Below are 16425 nucleotides of genomic sequence, written 5' to 3'. Positions count from 1 at the left end.
CCTGCCGCTCTGAGCGTCTGGCGAAGTACAATCAGCTTATGCGTATTGAGGAGGCCCTCGGTGACAAGGCTGTGTTCGCAGGCGAGAACTTCCGAGTTGGTCACACTCTGTGAGCTGCACTGTAGTTTGAATCGAACTAGTCGCAATGACAGTAAACAATCTGCAGTAAGAGACTCTAAACGCGCGTAGTTTACTCTCAAACCCTAGAAAGAGGACCCGTAGACTGACTATCTCAAACCCCCTAGAAAGAGGACCTGGCTGGCAGGAGGAACTGAGAGAATGTCTTGTAGTCCATGTCTGTAGAAGCCAGAAGGGCTGCCTTGTTTTTACATGCAAGTCCCGTTTTCTCGACAGTCTCTACGAGGTCCCGAGGGCGCACCTTGCCGTCGTCTTGAACGTGGTCGAAGAGCTCCTTGACTCCGGTCATGGGTGCGGTTCGAACCCAGGTAGAGTACTGGTCTAAGGAGACTTGCTGCTCCCCCCCCATGATCTGGATGGTGGTCTCCATCTGGGCGGCGGGGTAGCTATGCGTTTCGGCCAGCCTTTGCAGGGTCTCCACGCTGAACGGTGAGCCGCCAGCCAGCGCTCTGAAGACATGCTTTCCATGCATGATTTAGGTATTTGCTCAAGTGTGTGCATTCATGTTCACGAGGTGCGTGTTCCATGAGTCCACACCTTGCTCGAGGCGGCCTCTGTTCGAGGCTCACTACCCAGCAGCCTGCAGCACGACTGAGGTGGTGGCAGACGTCGTCCGAGGCGCTAAGGTAGTTAACGATCGAAAGGCCCATATCGTCAAGATCCCGTATGAGGAGAGATTTGACACGTACCCCCCACCACCCAACCCAGAGACGTCGGTGGACTGGAGCCAGCAGTTTACGCCTGAGCATCCTTGTCCTCCAGTGTCTGAACGGTTAGCGCCGCTACCAGCTCAGGCCGGCAGAAAGAGTTTCAGCAGCTCTCGAAAGAATCAACTGTTAGTGGACCGTCTCCGTAACCGAAATGTGAAGCGTGTGTATTCTCTTTTGGACCCCGATGATCTGGGCTACATCGACGTGCACGAATCACTCTATCACATCCGCGAGGCGCATAAGGAGGACTCGGAGATGGGAGAGCTGTTGCTAGAGGTGTTGGAAGGCAGCTCGAAGTTGGTTTCTAGCCGGGGAGTGATAGAGAAGCGAGCGTTTTGCAACTTTCTTAGGAACGAAATTGACCGCTCACTGGGAATGACCTCAAGGGTGGCTCTCCTCCGCACCCAACTTACTGGCCACTGCAATGGAGCGCTCTTTGCCGTAAACTCGGAGCTCCAGAGGAGGTGCCAAATCAAGCTCGACCGTTGTACTCGGGGAATGCGCCAGATGGGCCAGTACCCCCGTGTAGAACCAGCGGTGACAACCGGGAAGCACACGAACCCAGTGGCACGAGCATTTGTACACAAGAGCAAGACAGTCAACGTTCTGGAACGACCAATGTACCGAGCAGTCTACAAGCCAGGCAAACCCCTTGGGTTCAAGGAGCACGAGGCCGTGTGTGTACTGTGCTCGGACGACGAGGCCAGTGACGAGGAGACACGGCAGGAGGCTCCCTTCGCATGCTTGGGTGGCGATTTCCTGCGTGGTCGGCTTGTGCAGGAGAGAGTGAAAGAGCCCTGGGGGCCTGTGGACGCCAGCCTTGAAGTTCATGCAGCGATCACAGAGCGGCGTCGGAAGGAGAAGATTGCTCGTTTGAAGGCCGAGCAAGAAGCAGACGTTCAACGAAGTCGGATACCCCCGAAGCGAGCTGATCTGCACAACTGCATTTGCACCTGCCCTATGGACTCTATTGACCGTTTGCGTCATTTTGACACCTGCACGGCTGCCTTTCACCCTTGCAAACCGACCAAGCCCGTATGCACACTGGCTTCGAAGATGACGAGGCGAATGCCAGACCCGAATCGCATATATCCGACAACTGACAAGTCCACTGTGCCGCTTCCCATGGAAAAACTGCAGATCGCGAAGGCTCGGACGATCGAGGCTTTCTGGAACCAGCCTCAGACGAAAACTCAGCCGCCACCTGTGCAGGACCCCGGGCTGTTCCCAGACCTTGACTGGTCCGGTTCATTCGTGATGCATTCCTTGGCAGACCCACAACCGCATACACATTGGCCCGCCAGTTTACGCAGCGAATGTGACAAGGACTGCATCTACCGGGTCCCTGAAGAGTGATATTGGTTTTAGACAGTGATGAACTCAATAAACTCAATTATGCGCGTTGTCCAACGACAAAGAACAGAAAATGATGTGATGATCCAAGGTCTTCCCATTACGATGACTTTTGGGCCTGTGAGATCAGAGTGGTTGCCAGAGATTAATTACAAACGTCACGGGCCGTCGCCGACGAATATGCAACCCCTGATGCATTACAAATCCTTACCCAGGGATGAAAGGCGTCGTATGAAGCGATCCGATGAGCATTTTGCGATTTCAAGACGCCCTCAGAACCCTGAGAAACGGATATTAAGGAAAGGCACTTCCAGGAAGGGGATCTCCGAGAAGCGGAGCTCGACGCGCCTACGAAAGCTTGAGAAACGAGTGTCTGGACGTTCACGAGCTCCCAGAAACCAGAGACGCCGGAAACGTCGTCGTAGAAGGGTTGCGAAATCGGCTAGGGATCTGGGATTCAGTGACAGCGACGAGAGCCTGGATCTCCTAACACTGATTGGTAAGGCACGGCGGAACCGTGGGCGCCCGATGAACGCCCCCTCTAACTTCGATTTCACCACCAGCAATCCTAACGCCATTTATACAGACGTCGGAAACAACTACAGCATGTCTGGTGCGTACCACGCACCAACCACGCAAACGGATGTCAGAAGTGTTCCATCCCTCAAAACCTCGACAAGCCAAGACACACTGGCAACTCCTGAAACTGAGGAAGTGGAGATCACTGAGGGTCTCTTGAGCCGCAGACGGTTACTTCGCAATGCAAATATCCCTTCGAAGCTCTTAATGTACGCTGATGGGACGTTCGCCATTCCGGACAAAAATCCGGAGGGAGTTACACGTAGGATATTGAAGACTCCAGGATCCAAAGGATCAGGACGGAAAGTTAGTTGGGACGACGAACAAAGGGACGCGACCGACTCGTCGAACAGAGTCGAATCGAGTGCTTCTCTCTCGATACAGGAAGCTACTCCTTCCTTGCCTCATACAGTATCCGAGGTTGGCCCTTCCCCGCCTGATTCGGCGACAGATCTTTGTGCCGAAGGCCCCTCCACTGTCGAATATCCACTGGAGCGTACGCGAAAGCCTAGCCCCACTAACCAAGAACCTGTGTCAACGGTCGGAGCTCCGTCCAAAACCAGAGGAAGCCCCACTAACGAAGAACCTCCTCCGAAGCCTGTGCGAAGACCTAGTCCCGCACAGGAAGAACCTGTAACGGTCGAAGCTCCGCCCATACCCACGCGAAGCCGCCCTCACCAAGAACCTCCTCCGAAGCCTGTGCGAAGACCTAGTCCCGCTTATCAAGTTTCTTCATTCCAGAAACGTCTGTCGGGTCTGCTGAAGGTTCGGTATGGTGACGTGTCGTCGCCAGCGATTTATCAGTCAAGTGTCTAACTGTTCGTTGGTGCGAATCATTTTTCGCATGAGGGTACGCTCCGCATTTGTGTGCTGGGTGGCTTTTGCTGGTGGCGACAAAGACGCCAACTCAGACGCCAACTCAGACGCCAACGAAACGCCAACAGAGCATTCTGCCGCGTACTGGGCCATGATGCAACATATCGACGACATGGAGGGAAACCATGGCAGAATCGTGGATGACTTCGCCGCCAAAATCGAAAAAATCTCCAACGACGAACTAAATCGCCTCGACCAACGATGGAACGATCGCTTCGGCAGAATGACCTATTGATCCATTTTTTGGTCATACACTTGTTCGTGTTTCAAAAATTATCTTTTCACTGGTATGAGTTCGGTCGCATCCGTCCTCGAAGGAGGCTGGAAGCCAGGCAACTGGTAGCCCCACACGGGAATCAAGGCGGGGATGTAGACTTGTTCAGATTTTGCCCAGTCAGTCGGTGCCGGCGTTGAGACATCCAAGGTTGAGACATCCGTAGGTTCGGGAGCGTCTGAGCAGCGCGAGTCCACGTCAAAGCTGTTGGCCAGTGCCTCGACACAGTCTACCCCTCCAGGCAACGCCCGGCCGAGCTCGCGGAGCCAGTTTCCAGCCCAGGTGCCCACAGCCGTCACGGTTTTCTTCACCCGTTGCCCGTTAAGTTCGAGAGTGACCTTGTCAGTTGTGTCTCGGCCGCCACACAGATTAGACACCTCATCCAGCACGTCTTGTGGAATGAGTTCCTCAAACCAGGACACTGTTTCGAATCCACACGACGTCTCACACAGCCCCCCTAAGTTCTGACCAAAGTCCTGCTCCCCCACGTCGTCCCAGTTAATGCTGTCGTTGTCGGACCAGATGCTAACGCCTGATGGCTCGCAGCGCTCATCATTGCGAAGGTCTCCAGGTCCCCCCACACAAAGAACGGCCCAAGGAGCACAGAACGTGTGGAACATTGCCTGATCGTCCACAGGGGTTACCCCTACGATTGCGTCGTCATCCTCGCACAAAAAGCTTTGGAAAACCAGAGCCACAGATGGGACTTTCTCTGCCGAGTGGCTCGTGATGCTGCTCATCCACGTTGGCTTGTTCACCAGGGACATGCTGAATACCAAGCACATGGCGGGTGGCTCGTGAGCGAGCGAACCCACTCCCAAAAGTCCGAGCAGAAATCGCATTACACGTGTTCTGAAATCTATGATACTAGTTTCAAGATTGCCACTTGGTTGCTCTATACTCTGGTGGCCTTCTATCCGGAAACCGTGTGCCACGCCGAGGGTAGTCGTAACCAAAGGAAGGATGAGCCAAGTCGGTCTGGTTGTCAAACCACGAGTGCGAGTCTCGGATGTCAAATCCGGCCGGCTGTCGGGGGTCGAAATGGTGAAAGCCTGCCCTCTCCTGTGCAAACTGCATGGGAAAGCTATAATTGCTAAACATCCATGGGGCGTTCTGCTGATGCAGGGCTTGGGCGGCGGCAGGCAAAGGCTGTGGTACCGGCTGCGGCATTTGTTGGGCAGGAGCGTAAGGTGCATGTTGTCCGAAGTACGTATACGGTTGATAAGCCGAATACGCGTCATAACCAAAGTCTTGGACATGAGACCGGCCTTCGTCAGGTTTGTAGTACACTGATCTCGGAAGATGCGGCGGTTCTGACGACTGATGCTTATCAGGAAAGGAGGGAGTTGCGTGCATTGCTTGCGTTGGGATAATGCCCTCATGTTCAGTCGGCTTCTTGTGTCCGAACCCCAAGGCCGGCAAGTCAGGTGCGGTCTGGGAGTTGGGTAGAATGGAATTTTCGCTGACAACAGAAGAGTCGTGTACCGACGGAGCTGCCGTTAGTGGATTCTTGGTCCTGCCAAAGTGAAACTGACGTAACGCTGCAGGGTCAATTCCGGGCGGTAGAATCCCTTTGAAGACGGGAGACTCGAGACGTGGCTGCAGTGCCGGCGACGCCTGCATAGGTCTGGCCGTGCAGACGGGCGATTGTTGGGGGATGGCTGTGGGACTAATAGGTGGAGTAGAAAACACTTCCGCCTCGTTGTTATCTGACGTGTCATTGACTTCGGGCACCTCAAAAGGTTTTTGAGTCTCGATCGGCTTCTGTATGGACAGCTTTATCCTCTCTGCCCATGTAAGAGGGTGGTCGGTTTCCTCAGTCATTGCCACATCGCGATTAACTACAGGGGCCGCAATGGGGACAATGCCGGGGGATTCCTTCGCCTTTACAATAGGTACATCCTTGGGCCAAGAGAGGTCAGCGTGAGACTGCACCGGTACCCTGGCTCTGTCACCACGACGTCCTCCACGAGTTCCGCGTTTGGGAAGTGGTTTCTCTATCTTCTCTTTCTTGGGCCGTTCCACAGTCTGCCACTGACCCTGCTGGTGGTTGCCTCTGGTTTCGAGAATATGAGCAATGTGGTTGTTTATCCGGTCTTCGTCGTAATCAAGGTCTGACACCAAGTGAACGATGTCCTGACGGCTAAAGTCATAGCTTTCCAGAATAGGTGTGAGTCTTTCGACCCAGCCAGCAGAGTCCTTTCTGGCAACAGGTCGACGACCTCGACGAGGATTTCGAGTAGGCATTGGAATTTGGCCTTTTTCGGTAAATGTCGGCAACACACAACCTGCTCCTCTCAACCCCAGACGACCCACCTCTGCCCAGGCCTTACTGCCCACCACACCTCGCAGTATTCGTCGAGCATGAAAAGAGACCGACGGCAAACGAGTTGGGGAGGCCGGCACGGCCTCAGTTAACTCCGGAAGAGGCTAGTAAGATCGCGTATCAAGAGCGGGGAGACGACTACAACATATGGTACCACCGGTACCCTACACAGCGGAGTTTTGACTTCTTTGACCGCACAGGGCGAGAACCGGCGTTGACGATGTGCAATCCCTTTCGAGACTCAGGATGGACGCAGGCCGATTTCGACACAGACTTGAAGAACCCCCCTATTTGTATGTTCTTTGCCCGGGGTACATGTACACTTGGAGAGAAATGTCGGTTCTTGCATCGGGTGCCAACTCGGGAAGACGACGACAACTTGACTCCGGTTGTGGATATTTTCGGCCGGGAAAGGCATGGAACCCACCGTGAGGATATGGATGGCATCGGTTCCTTTCAAACGGACTGCCGTACCCTGTTTGTGGCGGACATCAAACTAGATCGCAGCGACCCGAACTTCCATCAGTCACAAGTGAACCACTTGTTTAAATACTTTGGTTTGTGGGGACCTGTGGAGTCGATTCGAGTGATTCCGAACAAGGGTATCGCTTTTATTCGTTTCCAGTTTCGGGCTGGTGCGGAATTTGCGAAGATGGCTATGACGGAGCAGCCACTAGGAATGGGGGACCAGTTGTTCGTAAGGTGGGCGCATCCCGATCGAAATCCGCGGGCAGCTTACGGTATGGAGTACCGAGCCCAGAAAGCGGCGGAAGAAGTTGTTCACCGACGTATGGATCAGCTAGGTCTGCCACAGGACACTTTGAAGAAGCACTTTCAAGGCACGCTGCTGGACGGCATTGATGAGGCTGACGGGGAGTGGGGCAAGGTGGCTATGTCAATGGTGACTCTAGCAGGAGCAGACCCCGAACGGAAGCGCCCTCCCGAGCCTGCTTCTCGAGAGACAAAAAAACCTAAACCAGAAATCGGTCCTGTGTCTTCTGATCAGAACATTGACATGGCAAGCGTCGAGCTGGAGGCTGAGGAGGCTGAGATTAAACGTCAAGAAGTGCAAGGAGAGATTGAACGTATGAGTGACATCCTGTCGTCATTGCCTTCGGCACCTGCTCTAAACATCGACATATAGTTGTCACGACGCAACGGTGGAGTGAGAGCCATTTCTCTTGGTAACAGCCGCTGGGGGTGGAAAAAATGGAATCAGGTCTCCCAAATCGTTGGAGTGGGTCAAGGGGCCCCGCGACATCCCTTCCGATTTACCCCGTCTTGTTTTACCTTCTCGATTTGGTTTACCTTCTCGAAGTCTGCCCCCTTTGGACCTGTGGGTGTTGGGTCTCTGATGGTCCTCGTGTACGACAGGACGGCTTGTGCTGTTGGCTGCTGCATTGACCATGGCTGTGTACTGCGCTCCTGACTGCTTGACAGGCAGAACTCGGTGAGATCCTGGAGTGGTAGTCGTCCCCATGTTCGACATCGTGAGCATCCGGGCTCCGAGACCAGAGGTAGGGGAAGGAAGCAGCCCCATGTTGTACTGCGATCCCCCTACCATGTTGGATCCTCCCACCAGGTTGGATCCTCCCACCAGGTTGGATCCTCCCACCAGGTTGGATCCTCCCACCAGGTTGGATCCTCCCACCAGGTTGGATCCTCCCAGCATGTTGGATCTACCTGCCATGTTGGAACGGCTGTCCAGATTCGGGCGTCCAACCATGGTGGAGCGCATGTCCATATTCGACTGGGTTATCAAACGGGAGCCGAGTCCCGAGACACCAGACTGCATTCGGCTTGGCCGCGGATCACCGCGCACAGGAGGAAGCTCACAGAGGGACTGGGACAGATTTTGGATTCGGTCGGCGGGTTCGATCGGAGCGATCACATTCAAAAACGGTGCGAAATCTCGATTGACGTCGTCTCCCTTCAAAAGAGGCAATACGTGCTCCCTTTCCAGATGGGAATTGGCAGTCTTCACTAGGTGGTCGTAATGCGGGTCGGGGAGGTCGTTAACTAGGCGGTGTTCGGTCCAGGTTCCAGCGGGGTACAGTGGCATCTCCACGGGTACGGGGATAAAGACATCAACAGGCACCATCCGCGGCTCCATCACGGAAAGCGGTACGTGGACCTTGGGGCCATGATCATGAAACACCGGAACGATGGTCTGCGCAACAGTCATCGGCAGCGTCCGGTCGTGGTAAACAGGCACGTCGATACGGTTCTCCACGTTGACAGCCTTCGGCACTTCGATGATTTCTCCGGGGACTTCTACGATGTTGTCGATGTACTCAATTTCAACCTTCGGTACGTACTTAATCACTTCGCGAGGGACATCCACGAATTCCTTCCTGGGCACGTGCTTCACGACCTCCTGAATCTGGGGAAACTCAACCTCCTTGATGACATATTCAATCTGAGGCACCTCCACGATCTTTTCCGTGTGGACGTACTCTTTTCGCGGCACGCGCTTCTCTATTTCCACGACTTCCTTTCGTGGCACGGTCCGAATTACTTCCTGGGGGACTGGAACCTCCACATAAGTGACTTTGTACTCTGGTTCGTTATAGTACTCAGCCATACTTGTAATTATAATATTCTCGAGATTTTTAGCTGGGGGGTGACACACACGCGGTGATTTCTTAATTCTCTACTCTGTAGGTGTGTGCTGACTGACCTGGCTGCCCCACTGACATATTCATGGCTTAGCGGTGTTTGCACACAGGTCACCTTCGCTTCTTCTTGCTGGAGGTGGTGAAGGGATTGCGGATCAACTCTACTAGTTCTTCCGCAAACTGCCTGCTGTTTTCAGCGGTCGTAGAGGGGACGCTCTCAAGGAGCATGCATATTTCCTCAACAGACAGCTGCGTTGGACAGAATCTGTTGCACTTACATTAGCCTCCACGAAGTAGTCCAGAAGAGATCCTTCGATGTCGATGCGGTGACGGGTCTTGAGAATCTGGCACTCACGAAACTGAGAGGCAGAGAGTGTAGATGAAACTGGCTCGACGGACTTGTTAGGCTTCACAGGTGTATCCGCCCAGTCACTAGTGCTCATCTGCCCAAGAGCGCTGACTGACTGCGACTGCTGGAACGTGCGAGACTTGCCTGCCAGAGCCTGACTGGTACTGCCCTGGCTAGCACTCGCCTGGCTGGCACTCGCCTGGCTGGCACTCGCCTGGCTGGCACTGGTCTGGCTGGCAATAGCCGCCCAGGCCTTTGGTGAGGGCTGCTCTTCAGGCACTGGCTGGGAATCAGAAACAACGACTTCGGGATCGGCATCAGGAAGTGTGGCCCAGACTCTAGGCTGGGGTTTCACCAGCTCACTGAGGGGCTGCTTCTTCGCCTTGGCCATCCGAGTTGAAGGCGTCCTCTGCGTCTTCTGAGCCTCAGCAGCTGCCAGAATCGACCGCTCAAGCACGTCATCGCCCAGTGTATCCTGCTTGACAACGCCTGCCCATGGAGCAAGAACAGAGTCCGTCTTCTTCAAGAGGGGTTCTGCTTGCACGTCGCGGCTGCTCTGCCGGAGAGGCTGCGCAGGCACAGGAGGTCGGTCTTGTTGCTTTCGCGCCGACGACCAAGTGGAGCCCTTTCGAATGGGGCCGTCTTCCACCTCCTCCTTCTTGGAACTCTTCCTGCGTGTCTTCTTGGACTTGGTGTGGAATCCGAGAACATCCTCTTGAGGCGTTGGAGGTGTCGTGTCCACATGCCAGTCATCGTCATCGCCCCAGCCATCCACTGCGGTTGTCCCTTCTTCCTCAATGAGAGGCTCAGGGTCAGGAATGGGTTGAGGTTGAGGTTCGGGCTCGGGAGCGATAAGCAACGGTGGCTCCACGACGTGCTCTTGCCTTGGGGAAAACCGTTTGTACTGGTTGAACACTTTAACAACCAGTTCATATGGTGTCCCCATACAGAGCAGCTTGGCGAGGGGCAGGCAGGAGAAGGCGGAGTCGTCGTCGTCAAACAAGCGGTTCAATGGAACGAATGGCATCAAAATATGGAAGCTGACCTGTAGATCGCGAGGGAGACGGCCACTGCGGGCCCAGTTTACCATTGCATCCGTGCTGTAAGGGCCACGGACGGTCCCGTCGCCTGAGCGATACTTCCACATAGGCAGCATGCGGTCGAAGTCGGTGAGAGCTGGGGGAATCTCAGACAGGTCAGACACAGGCTCGGGTGTGGGAATGCTAGGCAGGGAAGATAACGGCTGCTGGAACCGACGCAGAGCATCGAGCTCTTGCGCTAGACGAACTTGGGCGTCCTTCATTTCCCGCTCAGCGTTCACAACGGCCTGCTGAACGACTGCGCTCTTGGATGCCAGCTCACTGTCCATTCGGGAAGGTGGTAGGTGGCGCATCTGAGTTTGCAAACTCACCAGTTGACCGTAGTTCGACGTGGCCTGCTGAAGCTGTGCTTCCAACAGGTGAATGCGACTGAATCCCGCAGAGGAGTTAGAGTTGGCATTGACGGCCATACCGGCAGGACGCCCACCTAAGCCGGAAGAGGAAGACGGAATTCCGGAATGTCCCAGGCTAGAATGTCCTAGGCCAGGTGACAAGCCAGGCACTAGGCCTGTTGGGTGCCCCCCGTGACCAACATGTGCTGCCGACGTGCTCGGAGATAAGCTGGCGGCAGCCAAACTAGGGGACCTCGATACTGGGGAGCTCATGATGGGGTTAGGGTTCATACTCAAACCGCTGATGGCGCTTTGGTTTCGCAGGAAGGCAGCTCGATTCAGCTGGACGTCGATGAAAGGACCCAGTGGGCTGTCAGGTAAGTGCCCCAGCGACCCTAGAACCTGCCGGAGGAAGAGCAGATTCGGTGTGACGTTCACTCCCTCGCCGATTAATTGTCCCAGACAATGTGCAACTATGCGCTCGACATGCATTCGAGATTTAGGATTCTCTGCGGTCTGCGAGAGAATCTGTGCCAGTACCACTTGTGGCTGCGGCACATTGGGAGTTGGTCCCTTGAGCAAATCGAATATCACAGACTCGATGTCACCGCTGTTCAGCATAGGAGGGTCAATCGGTGCAGGCATCGTCGGAGGCTCTGTCGCGGGGGGCGGCTTGCGTGGGACGCCTCTTGTGAAAGCCGGAGGGTCACGGGGCTCGACCAAATCTGCATCGGCCCAGGGAGCTCGTTTGGATTTGGCATCCTTAGCTGTCCAAGTATGGTTGGAAGGGTCTATCTTCGATTTCCAGAGCAGCTCACCTTTCGAAGGCCCCTTCAGGCTGTCGGTGTCCACCAGTTGAATCCTCTGCGGAACTGCATGATGTCTCCCCCACCGACCTACGTTCCGACTCGGGCTCGTCTGTCGCGAGACGGCGGCGGTGAGCCAGCAGTTCAAGACGTGTGAAAGGCATCAGCGTAGTATTTGACCTTTTTTTTTGTGAATTCAGCAGATCAAATTGGTGCCAAGCTGTTAGCATTCAGTCCAGCGTGGATCCCTCTGATTCTAAGACTATCAGGAGCATACAGCGCGATTATGGACTGGAGTATGCAAGTGAGAGTGCCGTAGAGTATCACAGGATAGACCTCCGTCTGTACCTCCGTCTGCAGCTCTCTTACAGGCAGCTCCTCGTCGACGATCAGCGTGGAAATCTCGGGACAGATGTCGGCCTTGTCAGTGAGCAATGCTCGGAGAGCAGCCCTCCGTCGTGATTCCACATCCCTCTCTGACCACGAGCTCAACGATTGAAGGTGCCTTTCCCGAATACCTTCCGATCGAAGGGATAAAGCTGAGGGAGTTGTCAGGTTGACGGTGGCTAACAACGCACCCCCCAGATCCGCAGTAACCCCTCGTAAAAGATTGGCTCGGCAGAGGCACTGCCGGGGACAGCTTGTCGGTTTACCCGCGAACAAAAGAATGACGCTATACGTCTCATCTCCAGCTTCGTCGGCTCCGAGCAGATCGAAGAACGCATTGAGCGATTCCATTGCTGAGATTCGTTGTTGTAGGGATCGCGCGGAATTCAGGGACGAACCAGCGTTGGCAGAGCGAGGACAAGTCAACTGCACACAGCAAGCAGGATCCGTCCATGGCGTCGCAAGCGACATCTCCTCATCTTTCGCCAGGCCCACAGGCACGCCGTCGGGTCGACCGGCGTGATTGGCGATGACTGACAAGTCCCATTCTGTTTTGGAAGAGAGAGTAACTCACTGAGGTGGATTTCTCCTAATCGTAGTATGGGATCCCCCAGCTCGGGACCCCAGGACACGAAGGTGGTCGAATCCTGCTGGAAGCACGTTTCTTGAATGCGATTCCAGTCTAGTCGACTGTAGAGGGCCTCGGGAAGGAGGATGGACATCAGGGCGGATTTCAGGGCATCTGCGAAACAATGTAGGCGCCTTATCCGTCTAAACCGGTCCATGAGGGTGCCGACGGCAGGGCCGGTTACAGATGACACAATACGCCAATCTATCCATTGAACAGACTGATGCCAGGCCTGTCGAACATCTGCTTGGGTCACCCTCTCAATCCATGTTTGTAAGATATCGGCTATGTCGTCTCGAGTGTGGGCTCGTCTGGCGCCAAACATATCGGAGGGAAGGTCAACTTCTGACTGGAAGCCCTTCAAGACGTAGAAGCAGAAATTATTAGTCCGCATCGACATCGAAACTCCGGATGAGGGTTTAATCACTAGCACCTCATCGAAAATTAGGAGGAAGAATGCCAGTAGATCGACCCAGAAGCCGGTGGCCCGGCCACGACAAACCATTGTGCCCCCTGCGCGCAGTACCCGAATACAAACAGCCACCTGTTTTAGCTTCATGGCGACTGCCTCGGCTACACGCAGCCCCGACCACGCACCATCCGCCAAGACCAAATCGTGCAGCCTGCCGTGAAGCATGGGGCAAGTGCTCTCCAGATCTTGGACGTTGATGTTGTTGACGTCCATCCAGACGGGTATGAAGCCGGTACATGACTCAGGATCGCCGCTGGCGCGGAATTCGTCAGCATAGAACTCCGAGGGCAACCGCATCCCGAGCCCCCCGCAAGCCTCTGGGAGGGTGATGCCCAAGTAGGTCACGGGCAGCAGGCTCTCCTCCATGAGGGCCTGAGCAAATCCGCCTGGAGCGCAGCAAAGCTCCGCAACGCGAAGGTGAGAGTTAGGCTCACCGAGGGTCCGAGAAGCCATGTCCAGATGAGGGAGGATGTACGTCCGCATCATATGCCTGCAAGTGTTCATCCAGTAGTCTACGTAGGTGGACTGGTTAGCCACATCACGGCGTAAGTTGGCATCGTACCGAGTGCGGACTTTCTCGCGGTGGCAGTCTACGACAGCCCACGCTCGACGAGAGGCCTTGGCCAGCCACGCCTGTTCCAACGACCTTCCTTGGGCGGCCGCCAACCACGACGAGAACGGACCCCAGAGTTGCTCTGCCAAGTCAAGGTCCGAAGCATCAGACGGCAGAAACATGCCAACTCCAATTGGCCCATTTTCGAATGCCTCCTCGTCGCACCCAGCGGAATCGACGGGCAGCCCCGTTCAAAGCCGAGAGAAAAGCTGAGCCAGATTGCGAGATTGCGGGGTCCTTCATCACTAACGTAAGAGCATCAGGCATGAGCTCACTCAGTTGACGGCTGGAGATCTGAAGCTTCGAGAGGTAGCAATCGTGGCCATAGGAAACTTCTTCAGAACCGAGGCCTTCCCGGCGAGGTCTCTGGCGTTTCTGATACGCCGCAAGAATATCCTCAGCCTTCTCGCACCCAGCCTCCATGTGGATGACCTAGCCATCGTGGCATCGGCCTACGAAGCACTCACAGTCGTCGCTGACTGGACCCTCAACCGCTGCGAGGAGAGTGCTGTGCTCCTGCCCATGCTTACGGCCTCTGGCGTTCTGTGCTGCCGGGCCGCGGAGGCCCATGTAGCAGTATGCAGCCAACGCGAAGACGATAGACAAAAGGACGTCCTGCTACGGTTGTTCACTTTCGTCGACGTCATGCTCGATCTAGAGTCCGAGACGTCGAAGCTGATCGAGTGGGTTAAAGCTTATGCGACCCGTCCCATGTGCGAAATCATCAACGGCGAGGAGTCCCATGACTGCTGGAAGGCGGCATGCCGCCTTTCGTCGCGACTGGAGGCACTGGAACCAGGAATAATGGCCGCTGTAGACCCCAAGGCTTTGACACGAGGGGCGGGATGGCCGTTGGCTTCACTTCTGGGGGTAAGAGAGGTTGTCTTGGCGCAGTGGACTGAGACGTTGAAGGCCGTTGAGGCAAGCGTCGCTGCCGAGGTCCCTCGATTACTCCTCATCCGGAACGAGAAGCCGGAGGACGTCGAGGCTGATGAGCCGACCGTGAAACTCACAGGACGTGAGCGTTTTGTGGATAAAGGCGAACGCAAGACCAACAAAGCCTACGTGGAGGCGTTGAGGTGCTGGCAACGACAAACAATCGAGTTTATCGATCGCGTTGTGGGCATGCAGGAAATCCTTGAGCAGAAACCTGCGGAGCACGACGTTGAGGCCCTTCTTCTTGTGTTCGGTCGCATCGTGGAAGGAGTTACCGGCGACTTCGCCACCCTGCATGCGGCGGGAATCACCCCTACACTGCTGAAGCTGGTGGCAGCGGCGATCAGCTTGCTGGAAGTGGCTTTAATCCAGGTGGACTCGAAAGAGCTGCTGAGTCCTCTGATTCACCTATGCTCATTGCTTCAGAGGCTCTCAGTGGAGTCGCTTACCACCGACGAAGCCACTGGAGTGCTCACCTCGACCACCACTATGGTGGAAGTCGTCGGTCAGCTGCTGTCCTCTCCCTGTGCTGGGAACCCCAACCTAGAGCCTCTGCTTGTAGCGTCGTGTGCACTGGTGGAGACTGAGGCCATCGCCGAGACGTCGTTCAGTCACAAACAGCACACAGCGGCAAGGTGTTCATCGGTGGCTCTACTCTCGCTGCTCCTTCGTGATTCTCCACCGAAGCCTGTCATGTCTGGAGTCTTGGAATGCTACTGTCGGGTCCTGTCTCGCAAGGTCAAGGGCCACTCTGGGGGGCAAGTGGTTGTTCAGGGCGAGGTAGTCAACGCCCTCATTGACATTTTCGCTGAAGAGGACAAGGACGAATCCTTTTTGTTGCCCTTCAACATCATTCCTCTCATATCCCAATGGGTCCGGAGTACCCCCAATACCCGTCTTAACGAGGCCTTCGCGTTTCCAGAAAATATCGAGCGCCTTAACGAGGCGTGGGAAAATACCAAGGACCCGTCCACGTCGTTCATTGCGTATAAGGCGTCAGTGTGGCCGCAGCTGGGAGCTTTGTTGTGATGCACCTCGCCCCACATTCAGCATGAGTGCTGGTTAATCACGACAAATAATAATCGCTGTTTCCGCTGTGCATGAGCTTTGTCTCCAAACACAGCAAGCACTGGTCAAAGTCTGAACAAGTACCTATCTTCTCTTTTGGAAAGGAGGCCGCCTAGCACTCTCAATGACCAGTAATCCCGTAGGTCCTCAGGTATTCTGCTGACCGCAGCCCTCTCAATGTGTCAAAGAAGTTTTTGACAACGAAGCTTTTATCGATTTTGATCTTGAAAGCCCTAGCTCAGCCGTAGAGCTGATCCCCGAATCTCGGGAACCATTCACGTACCAAGATTTCTGTTTCAATGCTGGTTTATATCTGTGCTACATCTTCGGTTGGGGTATCATCGACAATTTGGTTCTGCTCTGTATCAGCGAAGAAGACAGGCAGTATGCCCTCCCCCTTGCCATCGCCTACACCGTGCTCGCCGCAGCCGCTGTCGCTTTCCTTATTCTCTGTCGGTGGTTGTGGGAACCCGAAAAGGCCCCGTTCCATTTTTGGAGAGCTTTCGACGAGACCAACTCCTTCTTCTCCATGGTCTCAGTTTGGGGAGTCTTTGATTTCCTATTCTATGTCTTCTGCTACCCATCAGATTGGAAGCTGGGAGTAACTATGATGGCTGTTTACGGTCTATTCGCCCTCACGTTCTACATTACCTATCTCGTGCGGCGGCATATGTTTGGGTCTCGTCACATTCTTCGTGATATCTACGCCTTGATGGAAGAGTGATGCCTGAAAATTTCGTTCTGATTCTCTCGTTCTGGTCTGATAATTGATTCTGATACTCTCGCTATGATAGCTATCTTTTGCAGATCAGGTATTTGTGGTGACACTTTCGTGGTGTCTGGGTCCGAGCCAGACATCA

The 16425-nt window shown here is 54.8% G+C and overlaps 10 protein-coding genes across 18 annotated transcripts; 6 read left to right on the top strand and 4 right to left on the bottom strand.

The window, feature by feature from the left end:
• Positions 1 to 241: 241 nt before the first annotated feature.
• Positions 242 to 610, bottom strand: KVP17_002067 (uncharacterized protein; the record flags this gene model as incomplete). The annotated part of the gene is made up of 1 exon (XM_068518012.1): positions 242 to 610. One exon carries the CDS (start codon positions 608 to 610, stop codon positions 242 to 244), a length of 369 nt encoding a protein of 122 aa, XP_068377541.1.
• A 31-nt stretch (positions 611 to 641) lies between these two features.
• On the top strand, positions 642 to 2204 carry KVP17_002065 (uncharacterized protein; the record flags this gene model as incomplete). The annotated part of the gene is made up of 1 exon (XM_068518009.1): positions 642 to 2204. One exon carries the CDS (start codon positions 642 to 644, stop codon positions 2202 to 2204), a length of 1563 nt encoding a protein of 520 aa, XP_068377538.1.
• A 78-nt stretch (positions 2205 to 2282) lies between these two features.
• KVP17_002068 (uncharacterized protein) lies at positions 2283 to 3596 on the top strand (the record flags this gene model as incomplete). Its single annotated transcript, XM_068518013.1, has 1 exon — positions 2283 to 3596. One exon carries the CDS (start codon positions 2283 to 2285, stop codon positions 3594 to 3596), a length of 1314 nt encoding a protein of 437 aa, XP_068377542.1.
• A 28-nt stretch (positions 3597 to 3624) lies between these two features.
• Positions 3625 to 3891, top strand: KVP17_002057 (uncharacterized protein; the record flags this gene model as incomplete). Its single annotated transcript, XM_068517995.1, has 1 exon — positions 3625 to 3891. One exon carries the CDS (start codon positions 3625 to 3627, stop codon positions 3889 to 3891), a length of 267 nt encoding a protein of 88 aa, XP_068377524.1.
• A 38-nt stretch (positions 3892 to 3929) lies between these two features.
• On the bottom strand, positions 3930 to 6177 carry KVP17_002061 (uncharacterized protein; the record flags this gene model as incomplete). Of its 3 annotated transcripts, XM_068518002.1 has the most annotated exons (3): positions 3930 to 4351; positions 4379 to 4782; positions 4817 to 6177. In XM_068518002.1, 3 exons carry the CDS (start codon positions 6175 to 6177, stop codon positions 3930 to 3932), a joined length of 2187 nt encoding a protein of 728 aa, XP_068377531.1. The 3 variants fall into 3 exon arrangements, with proteins under 3 accessions (XP_068377531.1, XP_068377530.1, XP_068377529.1); XM_068518001.1 differs by lacking the exon at positions 4817 to 6177 and having other exon boundaries at positions 3930 to 4772; XM_068518000.1 differs by lacking the exons at positions 3930 to 4351; positions 4379 to 4782 and having other exon boundaries at positions 4804 to 6177.
• A 23-nt stretch (positions 6178 to 6200) lies between these two features.
• On the top strand, positions 6201 to 7400 carry KVP17_002064 (uncharacterized protein; the record flags this gene model as incomplete). 2 transcript variants are annotated; one of them, XM_068518008.1, is made up of 1 exon in its annotated part: positions 6201 to 7400. In XM_068518008.1, the coding sequence occupies one exon, from the start codon at positions 6201 to 6203 to the stop codon at positions 7398 to 7400; it is 1200 nt and encodes a 399-aa protein (XP_068377537.1). The 2 variants fall into 2 exon arrangements, with proteins under 2 accessions (XP_068377537.1, XP_068377536.1); XM_068518007.1 differs by having other exon boundaries at positions 6477 to 7400.
• Positions 7401 to 7403: 3 nt separating this feature from the next.
• KVP17_002059 (uncharacterized protein) lies at positions 7404 to 8840 on the bottom strand (the record flags this gene model as incomplete). The annotated part of the gene is made up of 1 exon (XM_068517998.1): positions 7404 to 8840. The coding sequence occupies one exon, from the start codon at positions 8838 to 8840 to the stop codon at positions 7404 to 7406; it is 1437 nt and encodes a 478-aa protein (XP_068377527.1).
• Positions 8841 to 8985: 145 nt separating this feature from the next.
• Positions 8986 to 13683, bottom strand: KVP17_002054 (uncharacterized protein; the record flags this gene model as incomplete). Of its 4 annotated transcripts, XM_068517988.1 has the most annotated exons (5): positions 8986 to 9123; positions 9153 to 11527; positions 11556 to 11681; positions 11725 to 12396; positions 12423 to 13434. In XM_068517988.1, 5 exons carry the CDS (start codon positions 13432 to 13434, stop codon positions 8986 to 8988), a joined length of 4323 nt encoding a protein of 1440 aa, XP_068377517.1. The 4 variants fall into 4 exon arrangements, with proteins under 4 accessions (XP_068377517.1, XP_068377516.1, XP_068377514.1 ...); XM_068517987.1 differs by lacking the exons at positions 11725 to 12396; positions 12423 to 13434 and having other exon boundaries at positions 9039 to 11527; positions 11556 to 11625; XM_068517985.1 differs by lacking the exons at positions 8986 to 9123; positions 9153 to 11527; positions 12423 to 13434 and having other exon boundaries at positions 11666 to 12199.
• A 26-nt stretch (positions 13684 to 13709) lies between these two features.
• Positions 13710 to 15526, top strand: KVP17_002058 (uncharacterized protein; the record flags this gene model as incomplete). 2 transcript variants are annotated; one of them, XM_068517996.1, is made up of 2 exons in its annotated part: positions 13710 to 13811; positions 13841 to 15526. In XM_068517996.1, 2 exons carry the CDS (start codon positions 13710 to 13712, stop codon positions 15524 to 15526), a joined length of 1788 nt encoding a protein of 595 aa, XP_068377525.1.
• Positions 15527 to 15689: 163 nt separating this feature from the next.
• KVP17_002062 (uncharacterized protein) lies at positions 15690 to 16289 on the top strand (the record flags this gene model as incomplete). 2 transcript variants are annotated; one of them, XM_068518004.1, is made up of 2 exons in its annotated part: positions 15690 to 15704; positions 15735 to 16289. In XM_068518004.1, 2 exons carry the CDS (start codon positions 15690 to 15692, stop codon positions 16287 to 16289), a joined length of 570 nt encoding a protein of 189 aa, XP_068377533.1. The 2 variants fall into 2 exon arrangements, with proteins under 2 accessions (XP_068377533.1, XP_068377532.1); XM_068518003.1 differs by lacking the exon at positions 15690 to 15704 and having other exon boundaries at positions 16095 to 16289.
• Between the last annotated feature and the right edge of the window lie 136 nt (positions 16290 to 16425).

Source organism: the organism of the source record quoted next (assembly GCF_019968985.1).
Source record: "MAG: Porospora cf. gigantea B chromosome Unknown PgB_NODE_185_length_30486_cov_113.742, whole genome shotgun sequence".
NCBI classification, from domain to species: Eukaryota; Apicomplexa; class Conoidasida; order Eugregarinorida; family Porosporidae; genus Porospora; species Porospora cf. gigantea B.
Note: the sequence above shows the minus strand (reverse complement) of the source record. Positions and strands in the feature narration are given on the sequence as shown.